The sequence below is a fragment of the Myotis lucifugus genome, unplaced genomic scaffold, assembly GCF_000147115.1.
Source record: "Myotis lucifugus unplaced genomic scaffold, Myoluc2.0 scaffold_121, whole genome shotgun sequence".
Lineage (NCBI taxonomy): Eukaryota > Metazoa > Chordata > Mammalia > Chiroptera > Vespertilionidae > Myotis > Myotis lucifugus.
The window spans coordinates 1,870,213-1,889,866 of record NW_005871169.1 but is presented as its reverse complement, the minus strand read 5'-3'; the positions used below and the strand labels follow the sequence as shown (position 1 = coordinate 1,889,866).

The window sequence follows — 19,654 nt, the reverse complement described above, 5'->3', positions numbered from 1 at the left end:
TCCAGCCTACAGAACTTTGACAAGTAAAGTTCTATTGTCTAGAAGGCCTGTGGTATTTTGTTAGAGCAGCCTGAGTGGACTAAGACATTCTCCCAAGGCTGTGCTGTTCCCACATCCCCTTTATAATCACCATTAATAAGGATGTGTAAGTTGAGGATTTATTTCTCTTATGTAATCTTAAAATATACACTTAATCCAGGAGGGGGAAGGCCAGAAATGATATGGTTCTGGGTAGAACCCTAGATATTTGTGAAAATAACCATTTTTTCCATGCTGTGTGCAGTAATAGAAAATTGTTCATCTCATAGAGACTCCCATCTCATGAAAGTGTCAGCTTCCCTGGTTCAGAGCTGGCTCATCTTATAGAAGTGAGCAAAGGGAACCCTAGTGCTCATGACCACCATAACTGTAATTCCTTTTATTCTCTTGAGAAGTGAAAGAGCAGAAGAAACCCCATCAGCTTCTTTGAGAAACATTGTAATAAGTACTTCAAAGAGAATTGTCCCTTATTTTTCCTTAACTTTCTGGAAATCAGAGTCAAGCTTGGCTCTAAAGGTAAAAGGGAAACTGATTAAGTACCTATCAGATGCCAGGCACAGTGGCGCATGTTCAAATGAATTCCAGATGATCCTGAGTGCATTCTGCTGACTGCCACGTGCCATCCTGAGGGTTTATTCCAAAACTCATAGGTGACAGAGAAAAGGGACTTAGAATTTCCAGTGGAGGAGAAGGGAAGGTAGGAGATGGAGTCTCTAGGAACCTATTTCTCTGAATAGGACAGTTTGTTCATCTGGCCAGGTTTGATTCCCTCAAGGAGAAACCGGGCTAAGAGATGGGCCAAACCCTGATAGTCTCAACATGTTTTATGTTATTGACTTGGGTTTCATAATCAGAAGGCCTGGTTTTTCTCTGGACATTTCAAGGCTTTTCTTGGGACCTTGCTGCCAGGAGTGAGTAGGCAGGAACATAAGACAGATAATGCATGGATGGTTTTTGTTAGAAGAGTCTGTTCGCATATCCTATGTGCCCTGCCAGACCTCTACCTCTGCTATGAGCCTCCTCCCCATGGGGACTGCAGCCCGGCTGACACACCTGTGCTGGTCTCAAGCAGCTGTGCTGTATTTGTCACAAAGAAGGTTCTGGGGCTCCTTCTTTATCCATTGGGCTACTCACCACCCAGTGTGGACCGCAAATCCAAAGCTGCAGAGCATGATGGGAGAAGACTCAGTTTAGGACCTTCGCCTGAGCAGCTGACACAGACTGGAGTCACTGCCCAGAAACAGAAAGTCTGGCACAATCTCCAGCGGCCTCAGCCAACCGGAACCTCTGAAGCCACAGCTTTCCTCTGAGCAGCCCCTCAGGATGTATCTAGTCATTGTGCCTGTTTAGTTCCTCCTTGCTCTTGTCCAAAAGCCAGATTTCTTCCTTGAAAGTCAGCAAAATATCACTACTCTGAGGTTTCCATGCAGGCAGAGAAGAGCAGGGATCAAGTTTAGGGAAGCCAGGAAGTATCAGCTAACCTTTCCTGAGGTTGATCTTCGGAGAATCCAAGCCGCTGTATTCTTTTGGACTATCTTCAACCAAGTGCATTCCCCAGTGCCAAGCCTCAGGATATCAAAGAACCGCTTACAAAATACTCCCTCTCCCATAAGAAACAGAATGATTTAGCCAAGAGGGCATCCCAGCCAATACATATCACATGGGCTGAGACAAACCCCGCGCCCCCCAAAAGCCTAAAGACAGTGAGAGCATGTTTTTGGTGGATACAGCCACAGTCACTCCTCCGCTATCAACCAACCAAAGGAAATTTGAGGTCACAGAAAAGATGACAAAGTGGAAAAGGTGGTGTTTCAATGACTATAATAGATACAACACGGTAGCTATCAACATCTGTAATTCATGCATTTTTCAGCTCTGACTTTGTTCTCTTCAACTAATGCAATTTCAGTTTCTACTGCCTCTGATATTGAAGTGTCAAGCAGTAAAATTCTGTGAAAAAAACAAAACAGAATTGACAACAATCTAAGCTACAAACTCAAAAGCTGTTGCTGGGACCTAGCCAAGGGCAAGTGGTTACACACCCACACACTGTTCTTCTGAACATGTCAGTCATAGCATCACAGTTCCCCAAACATTTGACACATCTGTAAAAGGCATCACCCCAGAGATAGTAGCAAGCTATTTCATAGCTAGCATAGGAAGCTGACTACAATGATTTGGTTGAGCTTGGAAGCCAAAACCATTATCACAGGGATGATCAACACCAGGGGTCCTCAAACTTTTTAAACAGGGGGCCAGTTCACTGTCCCTCAGACCGTTGGAGGGCCGGACTATAGTTTAAAAAAAACTATGAACAAATTCCTATGCACACTGCACATATCTTATTTTGAAGTAAAAAAACAAAACGGGAACAAATACAATATTTGTATTTGCATGTTGCCCACGGGCCATAGTTTGAGGACCCCTGATCAACACCATCACCCCCAAGGATTCATGTCTAGGGCAGTGATCACCACTAGGGCATGAAGAGTCGAGCCAACAACAAATGCCCCACCCATTCTGACTATGGAGGTGAGGGCCACCCCCCATATCATATGGAGAACAGCAAACCTCACAATTTTCAACAAAGATGTTGACATATTATGCAGATGATTGATGACAAAAAATCTGGGGTTGAAGCCACTCTCAGTACTCTTAGCAGAGCTTGTAAAGATGCTGAAGACGCCATCAGCCTTCCAGGGCCCCAACATGTGGTTAGGGATTTACACAGCACATGCTATACATACCTTATCATAGCACTTACCTCGGTGCATTCAGTTGAACTGTTTGCCAGGTTTTCTTCCTCTGACAAACTGTGATTGTGGGCAGTGGTCATGTCCCGTTCACTACTGTATCACTAACATATAGTGACATAGGAAGATGCTAAATAAATATCTGAGTATAATACCATGAAAATATATAAAACCATGCTTAACTGCCGGAAGCCAGTTCCAGCATGTCAGCAGGGCTAGAATCATCTGGAAATGGCTGAGGGCATTTCCCCAAACCTGAAAAGGATGCATAAAATAATTGCTTGCTGCCAGGCAACTGAGGGCATTTTAATCTACATGTTATTGCCTCCTACTGGCCAAACACCTGAACAGCCGTAGGCAGTTTTTCCCCATCTGACAATGGATTCTGTACCTAATCCTACCCTTTGATGTGTATATCTACCTTGCCTTAGGACAAATTGTGTTAATAAATAGCAAGGGGTCCTGAGACAAAGGAGAACTTAGAACTTAGTTTCTTTAGCTAAGTCTTCTCTGGCTCCCCAAAATGCCTTCCAAAATTATGTTTCGTCTCTGGACTCTTATTTAATTTACACACAGCACCTTCTCCAGATTCCTGAACCCTTCTAGATGCTGGATCCAGAACACCAGCACTTAATCCTCATCAAGCACTTTGTATGTGCTGTATGGAAGTCGTTAATTGTATTGCCATTTAATTTAATTTATGTAAATCCTCACAACAGCTTCACGAAGGTAAGTTTCTGTTGTTATCTTCACTTCCTGGTTGAGAAAACTGAGAGAGAGATTAGAAAATTGATCATTGGAGGGGAGGGGAGTGGGCCCAGAAGAGTTTGTGTGGGGATGGTGCAAAGGCCCCAAGATGGGGCTGCCCCATTTTTTGGCTCCAAGTCTTTGCAAACCCCTTGTTGAGATTATCTTTTTATTTTCCTTTCAGTTCTCCAAAGTTTAATTAAAATGGAAATCCCTGGATTGAGTTATTTTTCTCATTGGATTTTGTCCACTAAAAATGAAGCACTACCCTTTCTCCTTAATCAGACCAAGGAATTCCTTCTCCCACACAGAACACACCCTTAACCACTTTGAATTGGGATTGTTTGGGGTGGGCCAGGGTCTCCGCCTTAGACCAAGCACATGTGAGAGCAGGGCCTTGATACCACAAATCTGTGTATTTCACACAAACTATAACAATAACTTGCACATAACAGGTTTTAAACCTGTGCTTGCTGAATTAAGTTGTATTACTCGTTGAATTAAAGGTTTGCTGGAAATTATTTCTGGAAAATGTACTGTTAAGGAAACTGTTTCTCTAAGAAATGGTAAGGATAACTTTCTATTAACTATTCTGGGATTATTTATTTAAAAAAACACCACATCTCCGTATTTCCTGCCCTATTCTGAACCAGAAGTTAACATTTTTGTGCTCCTGTGTCAGGGGTTTTGCACAGAGAAGGGCGAACTGTATGACACCAAAGACTCCTCCTGTTTTATAGAAGCGCTAACTTGCATCAGTGGCATTATGCCAGGAGTCCCCGAGGAGAGGAGAGAATCAAGGATCTCTGGGAGAAGACGGAGAAAGAAGGAAATATCACTCTCACAGGCACTGGGTCCAGGGAGGACGACAAACTAACTCGCTGCATTGAAATGGTGCCCTGGGGTGACAAGATTTCAGAGAAGTGACTAAAACCAAGACAGTGGGTGCTGGTCTTGGCAAAGACTTGGAGCCCCACGTGCCGAGTGGGGAAGCAGAGGCAGTGAACAAAAGCAGACCACAGGGATCAGGATGACCTTTTACGAGTCTGAAGATGATGAGACATGTCATTGTTGTGCCAAGGTGTACAGGGGCTTGCCTTTGGTGCAAGTCAACCGAAAACTGGACAACAGGATCTCACTCAACCAGAGCTCCAAGCACAGGCAGCCAGGACTCCTCCAGTGACTTGGATGATACCTTCAGGGCCCAGGCTGCTCCTCCTGTCTTCCTGCTCCTTCAATTTGAGTGGGAGGAGCCTTGGTCTCTTGCTCCTTACCTCACTGGGGCCACATGGGGTGTCACTGCTACATTCCAGGTAGGAAGCCCTCTCTTTGATGTCCCGGGCAAACTTCCATTCACATTGACCTCAAACTCTGCCATGTGAACCTCACTTATTATGAGTCTGGAAAAGTGAAGGGTTTTAGTTGGGCACGTTGCTGCCCCAAATAACTGGAATAAGGAGGAATGAATATCGGGTGGAATCTAGCAAAGTCTGCCACAGAAAGAACCAAGAAAGACAAAGAAAAAATTAAGGGAGAAAATAACAAAAAAGAGTAGAAATTAATGACATGGAAAGCAAGTTCTAATGAAGATCATTGAAACCAAACCGAAAGGTGAATTTTTGAAATGACTAATAAAATAAATCCATCTCTAGGAAGACTGACAATATAATGAGTAAAAGCTACGAGCTTTAAAATAATGCATATGACAATGTTATGGGTTGGCTCAACGAGATAAACCACCGACTTAGAATTTAAATTTAAAAACCTTTTATTAAGCTGGCCAGCTGACCACAGCCCCCACCTTCCCCCTCTGGGAAGGTTTGCAGCATGTGGTAGAGACCAAGGGTGCAGTATGATCCTTTATAGCAAGAGAGTGTTAAGAAAAATTAACTACAAAGCATTCCATTAAGGTTAAACAGTCACACCTGGCTGGAGCATATCATAACACATTGTTTTTCTAAGACAATCTAACAATCCTTCTTCCACTGACCCTGACGCACTTCTTACTCATACATCCCCCCTCTCCCACTGAGCACATTCAATTTCTCATGTCTCATTTCCCCCCCTCAACACATTCCGTAACCCTTTACTCTATAACATTGTAACATTCTGTAACTTTTTCATGACTCAGTCCCCTACCCCATAACAACATGATCCAAACGATGTTAAAAGAATAAAGCAAGACAAGCTACGACAGATATTAATATCTGTTTTCTCTGGTGGAGAGGCCACAATTTTTAATATTCAGGTATTTTCTCAGCTTTTTTAAAGTTAGTGATCATACATGACTTTTATAAGGAGAAGAAAAATATTGTTTGAAAATTGCACATAAAATGTCTTCTAGAAATCATTTTTTATTATTAGCTTCCAAATCAGAGAATGTAAAGGTCTGAATTCAAAACAACAGGCATTTTCAAATTGTTGGAAATCCAGGAATGTTGCAATCAGAAGATGTGCAAATGAGTCCCTTGCCCGTGGGAGCTGCCTTTTCAGTGGAACCCTCTGCTTCTCCCCATAAGAAATAGGTTAGAGAGGGAGTAGCATTTGTTTCCAATATCTGGTGAGTAGGCTGTTGATAAGCATCACCGAAGAGGAGAGCCTAAGGTTTTATTTGGTTTAAAGTCCTACATTTTTCTTCAATTTCTTTTCTCTGAGAATTTTTGGGCTGAAGAGGCTTTGGGGAGAAAGCAATAAACAAAATGTAAGACTATTTCCTTGATGATGGGCTCTTGGCTGATTCCTTTGTGTCCCCCCACCCCCTCCCCGTGCTGCACTGTAAAATGAGGCTTGGACTTACAAATAAAAACATGGGATGGCATCGCAACAGACAGTTGCTTAGTAGGACAGTAAACCTTCAAGTTTGTGGACCTCGATTTATTAACGGACTTTGGATTTAATGGACAAAATTTCCGGTCTGTATGTCTTATGTGAAAATTAACACCCTGTTAATTTTAAAATGCTTTGAACCAAGATTTGCTTATAATTAAATCAACACGTTATATATATATTTTTTTTGGTTATGAATTCACTATTACTTTTAACAAATTTCAGCAAATAGACCATATGTTGGTAAAAACACTGTAGTCATTTCATTGCCATAAATATTACACATCTACAACTATAGTCTACATATTTAACGCCAATAGTCATCGCTCATAAAGAATGTTTGGTGATCACACCTCATTGTGAGTTGATTGGTTCTGTTGTCACGTGGCATGACTTTCTGCAGCAGTTTTAATGCTGCCACCGATGTTCCAACCTGGGCTAAGCCGCCTCCCATCTGTGTGCATTTTTTTTGCTCCCAGTGACTGGTGAATGCATGAATTTACCAGACCTATTCAGTATATATTTACAATTATTGCCCTAATTGGTTTGGCTCAGTGGATAGAGCGTTGGCCTGCAGACTGAAAGGTCCCAGGTTCGATTCTGGTCAAGGGCATGTACCTTGGTTGCGGGCACATCCCCAGTAGGGGATTTGCAGGAGGCAGCTGATCAATGTTTCTCTCTCATCGATGTTTCTAACTCTCTATCCCTCTCCCTTCCTCTCTGTAAAAAATCAATAAAATGTATTAAAAAATTACATTTACTGTAATACATATAGAAAACTTTTCTGTGAAATTAAACTTTTCATTCATACTTAATTTTAATTACACAAATGTGGCTACATAAGTAAAAAAAAAACAGGTAAACTAATTTGTCAATCTTTTAATATATGCATTTGTAAAACCTACTTTATTATATAATGGACTACCTGCTTTAATGAACACCTTACCTGAATTAGCCTGTTATATCAAGGTTTTACTGTATAAGCACCAACTTTGATGTTCACAGGCCCAGATTTCTGGTAGCACCTATAGACTGTGTGAACCTGGGTATTTCGGAAATGTACAGTGAGAAGTTCATTAATTAGGTTCAACTGATATTACAGGAGAAAATATATGTGAAATTGCTTAGCACAGTGCCTAGGCATAAAAAACACTACACACTGTTCATAAACATTTTGTACGAATTATTTAGAGAGGTCCGTGTCTTGGAAAGAGGGAAGAAGTCAGTGTGAAGGGGCATGCAAGGAGAAGCGAGACCCAGAGGTAGCTCAGAGTTGTAGGACCTCATATTACTGCCAGAGAGGATCCCATAGGGGTGGGCGGGATTTAGAGCACACATTTACTGGAAAATAAATAAATAATATAATTTAATACATTGTCATGAAAGTCAGTACATAAATCTGTAATGACTACAGACATGAATGATGGTCTCTGAGTTGTACAGTGCCCAAACCTGCCAAACGGTACGGGCAGGCAGCCCTGCACTATACACTGCACACACAAGACGGCTCTACCCTTGCTTCAATCTCTTCCTAAATTGCTGCCGTCTTGTATTTCATGTTTCCTGGTGGGACCCTTTAAATTCTTTCTAGGTCAAGGCAGGGTGGGTATGTAACTACATTCCTATGTGGGCATGAGGAAGACGTTTGAAACTCAGGCAAAGAGCCAAAACTGAACGAAGGACAGCTTGGTCAGTGCCCCCCTCACCTCTTCCCTCCTGCCTCCTGGCCACTCTATCTTCCTGTGATAGCACAAGTAAGAGTTGGCATAGCAGGAGAAACTGCCTCCCATGAGACTGCCCCCACCTGGGGGTTAACGGGCATGTGAGTATCAATCAGGAGTAAATTAGCTCCTTCTTTACACAGCTGGTGAGTTAACATGTGAAACTCATTACCCCCAGAAGGTGCTTGGATTGCAAATGCAGCCATGTTGAAGAAAGGCTGGTTTCAGGCTTGCCGGGGAAGCGACAGGGTGGGCACTTGGATTTAGAGCTACAGCTCAAAGTCAAGCAAAGAAGATGATGCTGCCAAATTCCGCTAAGTATTTTATCTCCTTCTTACTCCCCCTTTTTTTTTAATCATCTGCCTGCCAGCCCTTCTTGGCTTTGCCGGCCTTACAGCCTACATCCAGGGCTTCTCCCTGCCCCTCCATTCCTGTCTCACCCTGGAACAGGAAAAGGAACCTGGCTGGTGGTTGAATTGTAGGTTTGACTGTGAGGGTGGAACAAATCTTGGGGGCAAACAGAGCCGGCACTGGCTGGTGACAATAAGAGGAAGTTCACTTTGGGTGTCTTGGGGTTTGTGGCTAGAAGGGTAGAGGTATTGGGAGCCCTTGAGACTAGTGAATGGTGTTCAAGAATCCCTGGGGGAGATAACTTGCCGGGCTCTGTTACAAGGGAACCAGTAACCATAGGAAATCTGACACCAGGAAATATGGGGCTTCCAGGTGGACATCAGCACAGGGCAACCAGGAAAAAGGTCCCCAAGTCACAGCAGGGGCACTGTCCTGTGAGTGCTGGTCAGAGCACATCAGGATCTAGTTCTGTGGCAACCAGGCAGGTGCTACACTGGGACTTCGGCAGGGATGGCCAATTTCAGGACCTGTTCATTGAAGCTGGGTCAGAAAGCAAGGGCCCAATTCCAGAAACAAGGTCCTGAGCCTGTTCCCTCCTTGCTTCTCTGTCTCCACTGGGTCTACAGCTATAAGGTTTTGGCCAACTCCTTGCTCCTCTGTTAAACTGACCACTCTGGACTCTTAACTCCACTTAATCTCTCTGTGACAGGAATGAATGTGATATACTACTTATATTAGTCTGACTAGCCATGGAGTAGAACTAAAATAAGAATATACAAACAAAGTAAACTTATAAAATTTTTATAAAGCTACCCATGTTAATCGTAGTAAATGTTAAACCCAGCTTATTACTATAACCTGAATTTTCTCTCAAAATAGAGCTCATATGTTAAAAGTTTTTAGTATACATTATAGTCTCCATTTCTGTGTGAACCTAGGAAGAGCCCTGGCCTCAAGGCCCACCTGGATGATGCCAACCACTCAATCAACAGGAATTCAGCTGTTAGAAAGCCCAGATGACCAACTCAAGAATGGTGACCATAAAGATCCATATTAAGGCCTATGGGAAGACATCCTGCACAGCCTGTGCATCCAGCACATCTTACGTGAAATCTTACACTAACCTGAAAAATAACCTTCTCTATTAAATAACATATAATGAACAATACTTTTCCCTGTGTCAGAAAACAGGATATAAGTCTTCAAAGAAGGCCAGGTTAGTCATGCCTGCCATAAATCGCCAAGAACCTGTTGTGTTTGTGTGTGTGTGTGTGTATTGAAGAAACCAGCTGTTCCTGGATCCTGCATGGGCCTGGGGCAGCTTGAATACAAGACTTTGGCTGATGTTAAAGATCTATATCAGGACCAGCAAGAACACCGCCTGCATGTCCACAACCCCCTCCCCCTGATATCTTTGTTCTGCTTTCCCTTTCCTTCCTGATAAAAAAAACAACAAAAAACCCTGCCTGCACTGAGATGTTAAAATGGGCTTTGGGATGAGAGTCCCCCATCTTCTCAGGTGACCAGCACTTGAATAAGCCCTTTTCCTTCTCAGCAGCATTGTGTCATGAATTTGGCTTTCTTTGCAGCAGGCAGCTGGAACTGCATTAGGTTTCACCACCAGGGGCCAAGCCCCTTCCCTTGACAGTTTTCAGGGGTGGGCAAACTTTTTGACTCGAGGGCCACAACTGGACTGGAGGGCCGGAACAAAAGCATGGATGGAGTATTTGTGTGAACTAATATAAATTCAAAGTAAACATCATTACATAAAAGGGTACGGTCTTTTTTTTTTTTAATTTCATTCATTTCAAACGGGCCGGATCCGGCCCGCAGGCCGTAGTTTGCCCACAGCTGGTTTAGATGAATCCAAGTCCTCCATATTTGGAATTAACAAGAAACCAGGCATTTTCTGGGAGCTTTTGTGCCAGCCATATTTCTATCAATGTTACCAGCATTTTTTTAGGATTATCTCACCCTATTGTTCCAAGTTTTCATATCCAATTAGTGATTGAGGAAACTATCCTAACTTCTTTCTCTTCTCATTTCCTCTGTCTCTTCACCATAGCCCCACTCCTTCCCATCTACCACCTATGGAATTGAACTCATAAATCTCTATCCATCATTCTGCAGAGTCACTTTGTGTTTCTGTGTACTATGTGCCATTTATGTGTACTTAGTCCACTTTGAAAGTTTGCATTTTAACTTCTCTTATGTCCTGTAAAATTGACCACTTTGTTCTTGTAGTCATTGATTCACTAGTAATTTATCTAGAGCCCATTTTAGAGTCTGAAAGATCCTATGTAGTCACTTCTACTGCAGATAGAGATCATAACGTACACAGCTAATCAAAGTTCTCCATTCACATCCACTTATTTCCTAGGTAAGAACTTTATTCCTCCCACAAATACTTTCCTTCTCATTTGAAAATATCTATTTATCAATTTACAACCATGTTAAATCTGTTAAACCTCTCTACCTTGTAAAATAAATAAGATTCTAAAGAGTCTACCAGGTATCTTTTCCACAAATGCTTGGTTGGAGTATGGCTGAAACAGTTATCACAAAACCAACTGGAAAGGAAAAAAAACCCCTTAATCTTCCATTCTACAAGGTGAAATCTTTTGACTTTGATCTGCCCCTTAAAAGGCAAGTGACTGTCGGTGACTCTATGAACATTGGTAAATATTACTATGAAAAAGTCGGGTTCATGAACCAGTTTTATTTGATTTTCCTGAAAACCTGCCAGACGAAAGTTCTCACTTTTATCCACCTTCATTGTTACCTTGAGAGCAGCTCTCTCCATGGCAACGGGAAACTTCACGGGGCTGGAATAATCCCTTCCAGCTCCCAGCACACAGTCAAGGAATTTTAAAAACAGAGGACTTTGTAACCACAAAATGCTCTCTGAGGTTTAAAAGGCCGAAGAGCTCCAGATAAATAGCCATTTGTCTTCCCTCTGAAGGTAAGCACTAGGTTTAGAAATGTTTGTATCATCCTCTGTCATTTTTTAAATTGCTAACCGAAGAATCTTAACTCTTCCACCTTTTTTTTTTAAACTATAAAAGTAATCCCAATATTTTTGTTCCTACCCCACAGTCATTATTAGCTCATCTCTGGGCCAAAATCGGACATGAGATACTGTTAACATTTTGCATTTCTTAAGCAATTGTTTTGAAGAGATTAAATTTTATTCCAGAAGTTGATTGGCTCTCAAGTTGTCCTCTTACCCCTTTAATGACCACGGAGTATGTGGATTTATCATGGCTCATGAGGTCTTGAAATTCTTTTTTTTTCTTTTTTGTAAGATCGTTTGTACTTTAAATAAACTAAAATCTAAAGGCAGACCAGTGTTTTCTGAATGTTACTGTTTTTCTTCCAGCACCCTTCTTTACATAAAACCTTCCAACTCTGCATGACATTGGCAATTTTTAAAAATGTAATTTCTCTTTAGTTTTATTTACATGTTTCCGTGATCCGGACCACAAACCCCTGGGAGTTCTCCTTACCAAGGAGATAAAATGAGGGTGTTTCCTGTCCGCGGTCCTATGACTTATACCCGGATGAACAGAGAACGTATTCTTCTTAATTTTTGACTCTAGGTTTAGTTCAGAGAGGCAATACAGCCACATACTTGGTTTTCCTACAGTTTGAAAGTCCACAGCCAGGATAGTTTCCTGCTGTTTGGGGTTAGCAATGACCTACAGACCAGAGCCCCTGTTGTCCAGAAACAGCTTGTCATTGCAAAGCAGCTTAGCCACCCAATTAATGAACCCTTTCAAACTCGTTGCAGGCATAATAATTAAAGCCTTATTTTCCCCCTTCGCCACAGAAATTCCTCCGGTACAAGTGCACCCCGTGGACACCAACCCGTCTACTCCATCAGAGACACGCTGCAGGCGAAGGAGGAGTGGAAATGTGCTTCTGGACAAGGCTCTCGGGACCCTGCCTGCCATTGCTCCTTCTCCTCAGCCTTGTGCCCTCTGCTGAGACACAGAAACCCTCCGCCCGGGACAGCGGCGGCGCTTGGAGTCCTGGCCAGCTGACAGCAGTCCTCCGCGTCCTCTCTGCTGGCGACCACCCGCCCCTGAACCACTCCAGAAGCCTCATCAAAACGTTGTTGGAGAAAACTGGCTGCCCACGCAGGACAAATGGACTGCGAGGAGGCTGCAACCTGGTTAGTGCCATAGAGTGGGATCAGGTGCCAGGGCATTCCCAAAAGGGAGCGATGGATTCCCCAGCCATTAACTTCGGTAAATCTCCATCAAAGAGGCCCTTCCAGGAACCAAGAGCGCAGCGCACTGCGGCCTAACAGCTCCCCTATTTGGGAGACAAAAAGTCAGTCGGTGCCCTGCGCATAGCAGCTAAAGACAGGGAACGTGTTCTTTTTATTAAAATGGCAATGTTTATGAAAGTGTTGCTGCACCCCTTCTGCGGGCTGGGAGGTATTGCCTTGGGAGTGAGAAGTTAGTTCTGTCTTCTTTCTGGTTTACTAATCTCTTTTGGGAGTTTGCTGAGAACTTGTATGTGATGGGTTGGATAAACGCTATTTGTTTTCTGAGGCTTGAATATAGCGATCAGATATTTGTCTAATGTTGAAATTTCAAGTACTTTTTTTCCTGGATAGCAACTGGCATTTTCTAATTTTTTTTTGAGTGGTGGGTAGTGATAATCATCTTTTTGGAAATAGGGGATCTGAGCGGGGGGATGGGAGTGCCATGGGCAGAGCTACAATGAGGCCCAGTCCCAGCCTTTTCCCAGTCTACGAGGTGGCTCAGACCCTGGCTGCACGTCGGTGTCCCCCGGGCAGATTTCACAAAATGTCCATGTTGGGGGTTCCTCTTCTGGAGATTGAGGTTGTATTTGCCTAGGATGGAATTTTTAAAAAATGTCTGCAGGCCACTGTAATGGACAATCAGCATTAATGTGGCCTCAACATGTCCCCATTAGGGTGGGTGGGTGGCATGCTGGGGGGATTGATAGCAGCAGCACAAGCGGTAAGAACCCATGTCCTAAATTGACTCCAAACAAAATCACGAGTCACCATTCCTTTCTTGCCCGATGAGATGTTTCAGAAAGAACCACAAACAAATACATAAACGAAGATGCCAAACAATCAATAAGACAAGCAAACAACTGCCCCCCAAAATAAATTTTGGCCGACTTTCTCAATCCCCCTTGGTTCTCGGGGCAACATTTCTGGCCAGTGTTTTGTTTTTCCTGACAGAAGGGTCTTGCTCATAGAGAGAATTTTTCTCTGCTCTGTGCAAACAATAAATAATTCAATAATTAGTACTATCCCCAGGGGTTCCCAGAGAAAACATGTGTTCTAATCGGCAACTCATCTGTGATGACATTAATTTATATATATAGCAACATAAGACTTCCCACTGGAAATAAGTAGGAGTCATATCTTATTAATGTCCTCTGAGAATTTGCTTCAGGGAAATGTTCTCTAATGACATGATGTGCCTTGTTAAGGCTGCTCGAATATTCGTTTAGCCGGGGGGGAATGAAAACATGCAGAGCTGTTCTCCACTCCTTTGGGGAGGAGGAGTTGTTTGGTACTTTTTGGTTCCTGTGACATTATTGAGAGTTTGGCTAAATTAGCTTCCATTTGAATTAGTTCCATTCCTAGGAAGTCAAACACGGTCTGTAATAGTTTTGCCTTCTTACTATTTTTCTTTGGAAGAGACTGGGGTTAAAAAAAAAAAAAAAGACAAATTTCAGATTAACCTGCTCAAAGGCTCCAGTTCGTCTGAACCACCCATAATGGAGGAGCCATGACATCTCCCATGTCATTCTCAACCAGCGAGGAGAGACAGATTTCACTAACACCCACATCCCGGGGCAAATCACAGGACTTCAGTCGTCATTGAATCTTTTTTGTCTTTTTAGGGACTTTGTCCACAGAAGCAGCATTCATATTAGAAATTTTGTGGTAAAAAAGAGGGCAGAAGGGTGAGTTCATATCCCCAAATATCTGGAAAAAGAGTAAAGTGGAGAGAAAAAAAGTGTTCCCAATTTTATTTCAGGCCTGGGTATAAACTGAGTACTTAAAAAAAATAAAATAAATTGAAGCATTTGCGGGCACTGTGCATTTAAGAATGAGTGTATCCAAGCTGCAGCCTTTGAAATGGATAGTCTTGCCTGGTCGTGGCTTTTCCTTTTTTTTAATGAGAAGGGTTAGAATGGAGTTTTGATTAATTTAATGAGGGATTAAGTAACTCCAAAAGAATAAATTCCACTCAGTAATAATGAAAACCACCATCCTACGTGGGTTGCAGGTGTGGTGAAGGAAAAGGAACCTGGTGGTGTGCGGAGTCAGCCAGCAGTGCTCCCGCACCTTCCAGCTGTTAGGACATGCAGAACCTCAACATCCTCATCCATCAGACAGAGGACTGAGGTGGCGATTCCTTCCTCAGGCTGCTTTCCGTGAGGACCACGTGGCCGCGTGTGAATGAGCTTGGACCCAGGGGCTTAGGCTCTCCCTGGCCCCTTACATGTCCCATTCCTCCAGGAAATGTCCACTCCTCCTTTTTCAGGGACACTGGAGCGGTGTTTGGGAAGTACCTGCAGTGCTGCTGAGAAATGAGACATTCCTCACTGGCCCCCTCCCGCGGTCCCCAGCCCCCTCAGCTGTCCCAGGGACTTGGGGGTTTCTAATGGAAATCTCCAGGCGATTCTTAGACCATTTCAGGGGAAGAGAATGGCTGCTTTAAGGATCCGCATCTAATTCACACCCCTCCCTCCACTTGTCTAACTGTCATGGGAAAAGTGCAAACGAAAAGCATCAAGCGTTATCTTGTTTGTCTAACAAGTTTATCTTAACTCTTCTCTGTTAAGACTTTTCTTTTTTGGAAGTCAGACATGCCACTAAGTCTTAGAACAGACCCACACAAAGCTAGTGCCTGCCATCAGCTAGCATCCTTCCTGATCTTTGTGTGGGAGAATAAAGAGAAGTACAATTTCCCTCTTGTATTTTACAGCCAATTGTTAGCATTCTCCTACCCCCTTAAAAAACAACACCTTATAAAAACCTGAGAATTTAGATCTAGTCATATGGGTTTAGTCATAATCCCAAATCAAATTCTAAACATCTTTTGGTCTAAAGCCCTTCAAGTTGGTCCTGCAGGTTTGACAACTGCTTGGCTCCTGTAGAAGAAGAAAGATTTTGTGTAGCTTTTTTTGTCACTGAGGCTCTCGCCTGGCAGACATAAACCATGAATGATGCTGCATTAGGGGAGGCAATCTGACTGGACTACGGAGGCCACGGAAAACCTCTAACCATTTTGACCAATATTTCCCCAAAGTTTATGGAAATTTTAAAACAATTTCCCGGAATCTGTGTTTCCCCCCCTCTCAAACCTTATGCCTCCATCTGATAAGATTAAAAGAAAAACCAACGGATTAACTTCTGAAGGAGCCCATTCTTCTTTAACAAAAAGTTACTTCTCTGGATTCAGAGCTTTAGACAGGTCTTGATGCCTCTGGGGTGCCAATGAGCGCACAGTTTTACTAAATATCCTCTCCCAAACTCTACTGAACCACTGCAACACTTTCATAGCTAAACCCAGTGCGATGCACTGCAAATTCTGGTCCCCCCACAGCTCCCCTTCCCACAGTGCTTCTGCCACGTCCGTGCTCAGGAGGAAATCCACATTTTCTTACACGAGCTCCTCCGATGCTCCCTGCAGACTCCTTTCCTCAAGCCACTACCTTCTCCATGAAGGGAACTTGTTTAAGATTCAAATATTATAAAAGAGCACAAAGTGTTCAGCCCATAATAATTTGACAGCTTCCTTTCATCAGGCCTCAAAAAATTAAAGCAAGGGGTAGGCAACATCTGTTTATTCAAGGTGACCAAAATCTCTAGTCAGACAGAATGAGCTGCTTCCATAACTATTTAAAACTTTTCAAAGTCATAAACCAGTGTACTTTCCAAGTTGTATGCTTTTTATAAGCCATTTCTGGAGTGAACATCTGCGGGGTTACAGACCTTACCCTATCCTCTGCTGCCCCATGCCACACTCCTCCTATTCCAACCCTAGAAAGAGACGAGGCAAGAGCATTGAGGAGGAGCCACAAATGGACAGGAGTCTCAGACACTTCAGATGAGGTGAAGGGGGGACACGTACACTGCTGTGTACTGTCAACCAAGCCCTGGCCACATGTGCATGATCTGATGGCTTCATGGAGGTCATATTCCTTGTGTTCTTGATGCTCTTCTTCCTACCTACCTGGTCCCATTAAACAACCTGAATAGCACTTAAAAAGCTACAAACAGGACCTCATTCAACCCTCTGATTTTAAAATATTCTCATTGATAGATATTAGAGCACTACAATCCCCTAGCCCAGCTGTGGGCAAACTACGGCCCGTGGGCCGGATCCGGCCCGTTTGAAATGAATAAAACTAAAAAAAAAAGACTGTACCCTTTTATGTAATGATGTTTACTTTGAATTTATATTAGTTCACACAAACACTCCATCCATGCTTTTGTTCCGGCCCTCCAGTCCAGTTTAAGAACCCATTGTGGCCCTCGAGTCAAAAAGTTTGCCCACCCCTGCCCTAGCCTCTTCATTGACCAAATTTCTTCCTACCAAATAGGAGGGAGAGAAAATTATTGGGTGAGGGGCAGCATAGCAATTATGTAGGTAGGTCCACAGTATATACTCTCCATGGCACAAAACAATGGAATCCTATATAATAAAGAGCTAATATGCAAATGGTTTTCATGCCCTCACGCCGTCATGCCATAATGGCTCAGACACTCAACACTGAGGAGAGAGGAATGGGGACTAGCCAAGCACAAATGAGCTCATGAGAGAGGAATGGGGACCAGCCAGGCTGTGGCCCGGGAAAAGGACAAGCTGCCTGCCCCATGGTCCCAGGCACCAGCAGCTGGGGCTGTGGCCCGGGAGAGGAACAAGCTGCCCACCCTGCGGTCCCGGGTGCCTGAAGCCAACCAGAGGGAGGGAAACCCGGGTTGTGGGTGCCTGCGACTGGCCAGAGGAGGGAATCCTGGGTCCCGGGTGTGGGGCAAGGCAGAGGAGGTTAGGGGCAATCAGGCCAGCAGGGGAGTGGTTAGGAGCCAGTGATCCCAGATTGCAAGAGGCAGTCGGACATCTCCCGAGGGGTCCTGGATTGGAGAGGGTGCAGACCGAGTTGAAGGACAACCCCCCCCTTGCATGAATTTCATGCACGGGGCCTCTAGTAAGAGAATAAAATATATCATTGGCAGAGCAGGAATTAAGACTGGGCAAGTGCTATTAGCTGTGTGGCTTTAGGTATGTTACTTACCCTCTCTTATACTGAGTTTTTATATATATTGTGGGTATACCTCCCTCAGAGGGAAAACATAATTTAAACCTGATTCTGTGTAGTATCCTTGCATACTACATATAAATGTACCCATTAATTCATCATGCATTAAATAATTGGGGAATTGGAATTCTAAATGCATTATACTATGCAGAAATATTTGGTGGATTTTTACATAGGCTGTCTAGATTTTGTTTTGTTTTGTTTTTCATTTAAAACAATGCATAAGGTCCCCACTATCCAAAAAAATCATTATTTGACACCTTTTTCAAAACCAATTAGATTTATACACCAAGGAATGCCAAAATACATAAGTGTTTAGCACTGTCTTGGACACAAGGCTTTCAATAACTGGTAGCTAATACACCAATATAATAGGTCCTCAGATTACATCAAAGATCCATGCCTACATGCGACATAATGCGATTTTCACTGTAAGTCAGAACCCACCTACATAAACACCTATGTCACTCACATGGAGCACATACACAGCAATAATGAAGTGAAACAGTAAAAAATATTTAAAAGAAAGATAGCAATTCCTGACCTTTACTTGTGGTAAATAAATAATAAAAAACATAAAGCACATATGTATGTATGTCAAAATGACGGAACTCTATTTTTTTTTTATAAACTAGAGGCCCGTTACACAAAGATTCATGCAATAGGCCTTCCTTCCCTGGCTGCCCAGGCCTTCGCTCTGGCCACTGCCTTCCGTCTTCGCTGTGGCCGGAGCCTTCAGTCTTCACTCCAGCCGGAGCGCCGCTCCTGTAGCTCCCTCCATCCCCTGCCTTCCCCCTCATAGTAGGCATCCCGCCCTGTCTGGGCACTCTGAGCCTGCATGCATGCTGCCCAGAGGCCCAGAGCGGCTGGGGAGTGGGGCCGCTGCCATCTTTGTCGGGTTAATTTGCACACTCACTCCTGATTGGCTGGTGGGCATTACAGAGGTACGGTCAATTTGCATCTTTCTCTTTTATTAGTGTAGATGGGAGATGGTGGCATAACACAAAACGACATATGTCAAGTCCGACGTAACCCGAGGACTGTCTGTAGTTTGGTTTCAGGAGGTTATTTGGTACAAAGCATGGCTTTATTATACCTATTTCAGTTGATTCACCTCCTTAGGTCTTGGTGTGATCCCTGTCAACAACAACCAACTCATAGACTTTTCTCATGGGCTACTTAGGGAGCAGGAAGGCTACTGTGGTTTCAGTGGTGAGGCTTGATATTCATCTTAAGAGTTGGTCTTATTGGGAAACCTGTCCCTGTGTTTGCTGAGTTCTCGTCCCTTGCAGTTGAGTTGGGGGGAGATATTGGAGTCTGTGGCTTGTGAAGATGTGACTAATGCTTTTCTTTAGAGATGGATGGTGTGTTTCTTTGTGACTCAGACACTTTGGTCAGTGGTACAGACTTCCAGTTATAAGTCCTGGGGATGTAATGGGGTGATCATTTTGCAATATATATATAAATATTGAAACATTATGTTATACACCTGAAACTAATATGCTGTTATATGTCAATTATACCTCAATTTTAAAAAAGATAAATAAACTGTCCCACAGTGGGGCAAACCCTCGGAGGCTCAGGCCTTGTATCCCTCGATACCTTCAGGCTGAGGCTGGTGCCCTGTAATGGGCTCCTTCTGGGGTCCCTGGAGAACTCTCAGGCGCTCCCTACTGGTCTCTCAGGAAAGGTAGCTCCTGTCTAGCTGGGAAAGCTTCCCCTCAACAACCTCTGTGTCTACCTTTATCCTCAATGTTCCACCACATCTCCCCAAACACCTTCTTTTGCCAGATTAGATGAGCCAGGTGTATGGGCTGTGAAATGAATCAAGCATCATGGAAAAATCTTTTAGCAATTCTCTTACGTAGGGTAAAAGACAGATGGCATTCATGC

At 43.4% G+C, this 19,654-nt stretch overlaps 1 protein-coding gene across 4 annotated transcripts in view; it reads left to right on the top strand.

Moving 5' to 3' along the window:
• Positions 1-11,337: 11,337 nt before the first annotated feature.
• The window catches only part of SLC39A12 (solute carrier family 39 member 12), a 70,358-nt gene continuing 62,041 nt past the window's right edge, over positions 11,338-19,654 (top strand). For 2 of the 4 annotated variants that reach the window (XM_023758081.1, XM_023758080.1), the window contains exon 1: positions 12,351-12,611. In XM_023758081.1, coding sequence (XP_023613849.1) covers positions 12,351-12,611 — 261 coding nt within the window. Of the gene's footprint in view, positions 11,400-12,337; positions 12,612-19,654 lie in introns of those variants that run through there. The other 2 variants (XM_023758082.1, XM_023758079.1) reach the window with 2 other exon arrangements.